The sequence below is a fragment of the Bactrocera dorsalis genome, unplaced genomic scaffold (genome assembly GCF_023373825.1).
Source record: "Bactrocera dorsalis isolate Fly_Bdor unplaced genomic scaffold, ASM2337382v1 BdCtg105, whole genome shotgun sequence".
NCBI classification, from domain to species: Eukaryota; Metazoa; Arthropoda; class Insecta; order Diptera; family Tephritidae; genus Bactrocera; species Bactrocera dorsalis.
The window spans coordinates 39,161-48,455 of NW_026038156.1; the positions used below are offsets into that span (position 1 = coordinate 39,161).

General features: G+C 36.2%; 1 protein-coding gene across 1 annotated transcript; it reads left to right on the plus strand.

Moving 5' to 3' along the window:
* Positions 1-2,998: 2,998 nt before the first annotated feature.
* LOC125780127 (uncharacterized) lies at positions 2,999-5,137 on the plus strand. Its single transcript, XM_049461758.1, has 2 exons — positions 2,999-4,821; positions 4,891-5,137. Exon 1 carries the CDS (start codon positions 3,008-3,010, stop codon positions 4,775-4,777), a length of 1,770 nt encoding a protein of 589 aa, XP_049317715.1. The 5' UTR covers positions 2,999-3,007; the 3' UTR covers positions 4,778-4,821; positions 4,891-5,137.
* Positions 5,138-9,295: the final 4,158 nt, after the last annotated feature.

Genomic DNA, 9,295 nt, shown 5'->3' on the forward strand with positions numbered 1-9,295 from the left:
CGCAATGCATTTGTATGCTTTAAGCACTTTGAACAAAGTGCTGTGGGTGTGAAAAAGTTGAAGGCACATGCTGTGCCCACTCTCAATCTTGGTAAGTGATGTTTTTTTAAATTTAAAAAGTGCATGAGTTTTAATTTGTAAATACATATATACATATGTATAAGTATGTACATATCGCTCATTTATATGAAAAGTGTCATACATAAGTTGTTTTTAAGAATATGGAAAACAGCATAAATTTATTGAATAAACTAGTGAAGTGTAGTAAAATATTTTATTTGGCATAAACGTTGTTTGTGAAAAATATAAAGAAATTTTGATGCCCTGAAATATCTCGTGTTCGATATAAAAATCCTGTGTTCACGTAAATGAGCGATATATGTATGTATGTACGTACATGCATATTAACATACATACATACATAAGTGTACATAATAATAGAAGTGTTTTAAATTCATTAGTTATGATGCAACTAAAATTTATAAATTGTTTAAATTATACACATTTTCTTTAGATTACACGCCATGTTTTAGTTAAAAAGAACTTATTGGTTTTTTTTCATAACAATTTTATTTAAAACGATAAATTGATATTTTAGTCACGAAATATTTGACAAAGTCATTAAACTAAATATCGGCGAGACTCCAATGACGAAGATGGTTTGTGGGGGTTTGCAATCGCGTTGAACGGGATCGTATATGGGGCTTAACTCATTTAAAATTAAATAAAAATAAATATTTTTCTAGACATACATATAAAGAATATGATAATATTATTAAATTTATGTGCATGTGTGCAGGGGCCCGTGGATCCGCGCCTGCATGTGTGTATGTATGTTACCGATTATTTTAACATACATACATATGTTGTGTGACCTTGGGTTTGTTTTCATATGCGTACATTTACAAACATTGTTTTGTATGACAATGCATTTCATGTTCAATATACAAGTTAAGCTTTCTCTCGTTGAAAAAGCTAAAAAAAATCAAAATTGTTTTCGCGTTTGCGTTTAACAACGGTGCTGCATGGATGGCAGCGCGACCGCGTTACATAGATATTATATAGGGTGATTTTTTAAGAGCTTGATAACTTTTAAAAAAAAAAAAACGCATAAAATTTGCAAAATCTCATCGGTTCTTTATTTGAAACGTTAGATTGGTTCATGACATTTACTTTTTGAAGATAATTTCATTTAAATGTTGACCGCGGCTGCGTCTTAGGTGGTCCATTCGGAAAGTCCAATTTTGTGCAACTTTTTCGAGCATTTCGGCCGGAATAGCCCGAATTTCTTCGGAAATGTTGTCTTCCAAAGCTGGAATAGTTGCTGGTTTATTTCTGTAGACTTTAGACTTGACGTAGCCCCACAAAAAATAGTCTAAAGGCGTTAAATCGCATGATCTTGGTGGCCAACTTACGGGTCCATTTCTTGAGATGAATTGTTGTCCGAAGTTTTCCCTCAAAATGGCCATAGAATCGCGAGCTGTGTGGCATGTAGCGCCATCTTGTTGAAACCACATGTCAACCAAGTTCAGTTCTTCCATTTTTGGCAACAAAAAGTTTGTTAGCATCGAACGATAGCGATCGCCATTCACCGTAACGTTGCGTCCAACAGCATCTTTGAAAAAATACGGTCCAATGATTCCACCAGCGTACAAACCACACCAAACAGTGCATTTTTCGGGATGCATGGGCAGTTCTTGAACGGCTTCTGGTTGCTCTTCACCCCAAATGCGGCAATTTTGCTTATTTACGTAGCCATTCAACCAGAAATGAGCCTCATCGCTGAACAAAACACGCGCGCGAAACACATTTCGAACCGAACACTGATTTTGGTAATAAAATTCAATGATTTGCAAGCGTTGCTCGTTAGTAAGTCTATTCATGATGAAATGTCAAAGCATACTGAGCATCTTTCTCTTTGACACCATGTCTGAAATCCCACGTGATCTGTCAAATACTAATGCATGAAAATCCTAACCTCAAAAAAATCACCCGTTATATATTTAAACATAAATATTAGTGGACATGCAGTCCACAGTTTTTATATACAATTTCTTATCTTTAAAATTATATTTAAATTTTAATTAATTTTATATATATACGTATATTTTGCAATTTATTTAAATTTTTTTTATGTACATAAATAGGATATGACGAACCCCCTAAGCATTTGTGGACGGTTCCATTGTCGATTCGAAGATGCTGCATTTCTAATTGCGTTAACAAGCAGAAAACGCTGTACAAATTTCCGAAAGAGAAAGATGTTCGGGAAAGTTGGGCAAAGGCTTGCAACTTAGTTGTGTCACCTTCCGATAGTCTTTTTATTTGTCGAAGCCATTTCGATTCGCAGTACGTTACCAAATTCAAACTATTGCCTGGGGCTTTTCCCTGTTTCAGATTAGGTTCAGCACTAAGTCGTAGCTCATCTAGTGCTGACTCTAGTTGGGTGTGCCCGCCCGTTTCTAATACTTATGGTCGTCATAAGGTAGCTGTAGGCAGTAAAGAAGAGAAGGACGACATAACTTTGAGGGAATTCGAAGAATATTCAATTTTAGAAGAAAGGAGATTAGAATTAGAACCCCAAAATAACGACGTAGGTTATGCATTAGATAGTCGTGAACGATTTGCTCGATCGGCACGTTACTATCAAAGTAATGCGCTTAAATTGAATAATAAAATCAAAGAGTTAGAGGGTATAATTAAAGACTTGGAAAAAAGGTATCAAGACCTTAGTAAATGTGCAATAGTTGCGGATGTAAATTCAAGCAAAGATGCTGTAACATTCGCTAGGATGATCGTCACGAAGCGCACTACTTTCAGTGACGAAGAAAGGGCATTGGCACAAAATATTAATTACATGTCCAATAAATCCTATAATTTTATGCGTGACGATTTAGGTTTCGCTTTACCAAGCAAGAGCTCTCTTTTGCGATGGCGCCCCATAAAGTATGTTGTCCCTGGGTTCGATGCCAATGTCTTGGGAAATTTGGAAAAAATTACAAAAAAAATGTCCGTTTTAGAGCGAAATTGCGTTCTATTATTTGATGAAATATCAATTAAGACCGACCTAACATACAATAGAGTTAGAGATGTTATTGACGGGTTTGTGGATTATGGGGAAGGCCATCGTGAAATGAAATTAGGTAGTAAGTGTTGTTTTTTCATGATAAAAGGGTTGAGTTCCAATTGGAAATATGTGTTTTCATATTATATTTCCAAAAATGGACTTCCTACATTCAAATTAAAAGAAATTTTGAATAAGAACATCACAGCACTAAAGTCAATTGGTCTAAACGTAAAAGCTTTAGTCTGTGATCAAGGGCCCTCTAATATTGCAGTTATGAATTCTTTAGCTATTTCTGAAGAAAACCCTTTTTATTTGCACGAAGATTCCAAGATATATTGTTTATATGACTATTGCCATCTTATTAAGTCCGTCCGAAACACATTTATGAAATATGATATTTCAACCCCAGATGGAATAGCCAGCTTTAAAGTTATAAAAAAACTTTACTCGATCGATCAGGACAATACATGTTTCAAGATATGTCCAAAACTCACAGAGGCCCACGTATATCCTAGTTGTTTCGAAAAAATGTCCGTAAAACGTGCAACCCAAGTTCTGAGCAATTCGGTTGCGGCTGGCATAGAAATGACCGATAGCCAAAATTTATTCGGCTCCGACGAATATGTATTAAAATGTGCAAAGCCTACGCAGCTATTTGTTAAAAAAATGAATGATCTATTCGATGATCTAGACTGCAAGAATTTTGTTTCAAAAAATCCCTTAAAATGTCCGCTATTGAAAAACGACTCCGGGAAGGTCCAATGCCTCTTTGATTATATTAAGTATTTGAAATCATTAAAACTTCCGAACATGGCTTACAGTAAGTGTATAGGTGGGTTCTGTTCCACAATTGTTGGAATGATTCAGTTGAGCCAAGAATTATTCAGGGAACAAAAGGAATTAAGTTTTATATTGCTTGGGAAACTGAATCAAGACGCGTTGGAAAATTTTTTTTATAGGGTCCGGGCTAGCCAGGGTATCAATACCCATCCGTCTGCCAATGAGATACAGTATATAGAAGCTCGTTTAATTTCGATGAAAAGTTTGAGGCAAAATTTTCAAGATAAGGGGGCTAATTGTGAGGATGATGACGATATAAATTTAGACTGGAACTTAGGCCCCGAAGATCGTCATCTCGAAGTAGAGGGAGTCGAACATGAATCTGAGCAACTCGACCTGGAATCGTTTATTATTCCAGACGAAAACTTTGTTGAAGAGGACGACACAGCTGACGTCCAGATCAAGCGGTATTATACAGGCTATGGTATTTACCAGAAAATTTTGTGTAAAATTTATTGCAAAAAATGCGCTATGGCAATGACGAAGACACAAAGTGATTTATCGCTTTATTCGGAGGCCCTAATCAAAGCGAAAAATTATAAGGATGACGCGGATTTAAGGCTAGTCAATCCAAGTGATAGGGTCTTCGAAGTGTGTCGACTGCAGATGATGTGGTACGTCAACCTTTTCAACAAATATGCTTATTGTTCAAATGTTCGTAGTCTGATGTTGTCCGCAATTAAAGAAAAAACGGAAAATGTTTTTCCTGAGTGGTTTGACCCAACCGATGAGTGTTTTACTCATAAAATTAAGTTGTTAGAATACTTGGTAACGGTACTGTTATTCAAAAACTCGAAATGGTTAGTAAAAGAAGAAATTAGTAATGAACGACATCGGAAGCGCGATGCTAAACTAAAAAAACTTAAGTAAGTTGCAAGTCAAGACCGTTTGATTTAAGAACATCTTACTTTTGGGTGAGTAATGAATTCATTGAAAATACATATTTACTTTTTTTAATATTTAGCAATTTATTCTATTTACAGGTTTTTTTTATTTTCAGCTTTTTCTTCTATTTTCAGGTTTATCTTGTTGTATTTTCAGGTACTTTTTTCTTCTTATTTTTCTCTTTTTTCAGCTTTGCAACTGAGCTAAGCTTTTTTAAACACAAATGTTGTTTCCATCTTGTTTAAGTGCAACATTTGTTTTTAAAAAAGCAAGTGAAATTCAATGACTTTTTTTATATATTAAGTCGTGTGAGAAATTTCCATTTCAAATGGATAATTTCGTAATTCTGCATTATAATTTTTTTAACATTTTAAACTTGCTTATACATTTTATAAAAAATCTTTAAAATGTTAATTTTAAATAACAATGAATCAATAAAATTTGCATATAAGTATATTCTGAAAACAATAACCTTGACTTAGATTTGTTTAAACTTACATACATAGATACATGCAGATATCGCATATGGGCAAGTGCGAAATCAACCCTTATTCATATACAACGTGGCATGCGTAAATGGAAAAAAGCCAACAGATCATATAAAGGGTGATTTTTTAAGAGCTTGATAACTTTTTAAAAAAAAAAACGCATAAAATTTGCAAAATCTCATCGGTTCTTTATTTGAAACGTTAGATTGGTTCATGACATTTACTTTTTGAAGATAATTTCATTTAAATGTTGACCGCGGCTGCGTCTTAGGTGGTCCATTCGGAAAGTCCAATTTTGGGCAACTTTTTCGAGCATTTCGGCCGGAATAGCCCGAATTTCTTCGGAAATGTTGTCTTCCAAAGCTGGAATAGTTGCTGGCTTATTTCTGTAGACTTTAGACTTGACGTAGCCTCACAAAAAATAGTCTAAAGGCGTTAAATCGCATGATCTTGGTGGCCAACTTACGGGTCCATTTCTTGAGATGAATTGTTGTCCGAAGTTTTCCCTCAAAATGGCCATAGAATCGCGAGCTGTGTGGCATGTAGCGCCATCTTGTTGAAACCACATGTCAACCAAGTTCAGTTCTTCCATTTTTGGCAACAAAAAGTTTGTTAGCATCGAACGATAGCGATCGCCATTCACCGTAACGTTGCGTCCAACAGCATCTTTGAAAAAATACGGTCCAATGATTCCACCAGCGTACAAACCACACCAAACAGTGCATTTTTCGGGATGCATGGGCAGTTCTTGAACGGCTTCTGGTTGCTCTTCACCCCAAATGCGGCAATTTTGCTTATTTACGTAGCCATTCAACCAGAAATGAGCCTCATCGCTGAACAAAATTTGTCGATAAAACACATTTCGAACCGAACACTGATTTTGGTAATAAAATTCAATGATTTGCAAGCGTTGCTCGTTAGTAAGTCTATTCATGATGAAATGTCAAAGCATACTGAGCATCTTTCTCTTTGACACCATGTCTGAAATCCCACGTGATCTGTCAAATACTAATGCATGAAAATCCTAACCTCAAAAAAATCACCCGTTACTTATGAAAGTGCACATGCGTGTACAAAAACATATCTCCGTTGTCACGAAAATCAATGGCCGAAGCTCACGTTTTGTCGAAGAGTCAATGTGTCGAACGACTGACGCGACGAATAGGCGTCACAACATTGTGTTATTGTCCAAGCTGTGCCGAAAAAACAAACGAGCGAACGCCAACCGTCGCCGCTTCCCTTGCCTCTACAACAGCTTCGCCAACAAACTTGCGTAAATATGTATGAAGATGTATGAGCTTGCATACATATCGACGCAGATTTTTGCGAGCCACGGAAAAATATTTTAGATTTGGCAAATAACGGGTGATTTTTTTGAGGTTAGGATTTTCATGCATTAGTATTTGACAGATCACGTGGGATTTCAGACATGGTGTCAAAGAGAAAGATGCTCAGTATGCTTTGACATTTCATCATGAATAGACTTACTAACGAGCAACGCTTGCAAATCATTGAATTTTATTACCAAAATCAGTGTTCGGTTCGAAATGTGTTTCGCGCTTTACGTCGCTTTTTTATCGACAAATTTTGTTCAGCGATGAGGCTCATTTCTGGTTGAATGACTACGTAAATAAGCAAAATTGCCGCATTTGGGGTGAAGAGCAACCAGAAGCCGTTCAAGAACTGCCCATGCATCCCGAAAAATGCACTGTTTGGTGTGGTTTGTACGCTGGTGGAATCATTGGACCGTATTTTTTCAAAGATGCTGTTGGACGCAACGTTACGGTGAATGGCGATCGCTATCGTTCGATGCTAACAAACTTTTTGTTGCCAAAAATGGAAGAACTGAACTTGGTTGACATGTGGTTTCAACAAGATGGCGCTACATGCCACACAGCTCGCGATTCTATGGCCATTTTGAGGGAAAACTTCGGACAACAATTCATCTCAAGAAATGGACCCGTAAGTTGGCCACCAAGATCATGCGATTTAACGCCTTTAGACTATTTTTTGTGAGGCTACGTCAAGTCTAAAGTCTACAGAAATAAGCCAGCAACTATTCCAGCTTTGGAAGACAACATTTCCGAAGAAATTCGGGCTATTCCGGCCGAAATGCTCGAAAAAGTTGCCCAAAATTGGACTTTCCGAATGGACCACCTAAGACGCAGCCGCGGTCAACATTTAAATGAAATTATCTTCTAAAAGTAAATGTCATGAACCAATCTAACGTTTCAAATAAAGAACCGATGAGATTTTGCAAATTTTATGCGTTTTTTTTTTTAAAAAAGTTATCAAGCTCTTAAAAAATCACCCTTTATTTTAAATCGACGAGAACTTTGTAGCCACTTTTTGTCACTCCTTTCTGTGTTTCGCGAGTTTGCGGGGTTGTCAGTTTTCCATCAGTACAAATATCAGAAATTGTTCAATTTATGATTTTTAGCTTTTGCCATCGTCGCGAAAAGACGCTTGTCGGCAAAGCCATGATCGGGGAGACGCAATGGTGTTTGCTTTTATGAATGAAGAAAGTGTGCCTGTTGAAAGTACGCTTGCGTTCATGAATGAAAATGTTGTTGTTGCGTATTGTACTATAAATTTAGGCATTGGCTATTTTGCTGCTATATTGAATTGTGACGCTGCTGATGCTTTTCGAGACGATTGTTGTCTTTTGTTGGTGACATATTTACATGTGTATGCCCATGTATGTATGTATGAAGATTTGTGTATACATTATTTGCTCGGCAATATGTACATGTACATATACAGGGTAGGCCATTTAAAGTTGACCCATCTGGCAACGCTGTAACTTTTAACAACGCTGACAAATCGGCTAATGTCATACCGCGTTAGCAGCGTCATTCGAAGACAATTTATACCATGGAACAGTACACTCCAAAAGAACGCGCTGAAATTGTTCAGCTTTATATTCAAAATAACTTTTCAATTGTGTTAACTCAACGTGCGTTTCGCAAAAAAAATAAAGTGAAAAGTGCTCCAGTTAAGAACACAATTAAGTCTTTATACGCAAAATTTGTGAACACCGGTAATCTCAGTAATGCCAGTCATGCATCCAGACAACGCACAAGACGTTCTGATGAAAATATCGAAGCTGTACGAGCCAGTATTGAGGAGACTCCATCGACATCGAGTTATCGCCGCTCTCAGGAATTAGACATCTCTCGCACCACTCTCCGACGCATAATTCATAAAGATTTGAAGATGTGATGTTGACTGGCCACCGAGATCACCAGATTTGACGCCACCAGACTTTTATTTGTGGGGTTATTTGAAATCCAAGGTATACGCTAATAAGCCAAAGACCTTAGCTCAACTGAAAGCCAACATTCGACGTGAAACAGCCGCCATATCATCCGAAACATTGGCCAAAGTCATGGAAAATGTCCAAAAAAGAGTGCATTTAGCTGTCAAAGCTAAAGGTGCCCATTTACGCGACCTAATTTTTAAATATTAGCTGAAACAAATCCCCTTGGACCAAAATAAATTATTTTTGAAATGAACAATAAACATTGTTTTCTTTTGTTCTTTTTTTTTAGAAACAAATGGGTCAACTTTAAATGGCCTACCCTGTATGTATATATTTACATATAGATTAGTGCGTGCACATTGTGCTTGTTTATAAACGTATAATGTGCAACACATAAAGCGCACACATATATATATATATCATATTTAAATTATAAAAAGTATGATTTATGTACATACATATACATATATTACTAGTTTTTTCATATATTATTATAGTGTTTTACACAGAAACGTATATGTATGTACATATTATACGCATATCAAATGTACATACATATGTACGTATACATGTCTACTATATCAAGCATAGGATATAATTAAAAAGAAATCAATTTGTGAAAAATAGTTTTCAAATCAATTCATATATTTACATACTTAATTGCACATAAACGCATAAAAATATAATATAAGCCGGCCGGCCGGCATGCCGCTGTAAAATCGAAGTAAGTCTCTGAGTATATTTTTCATTCAA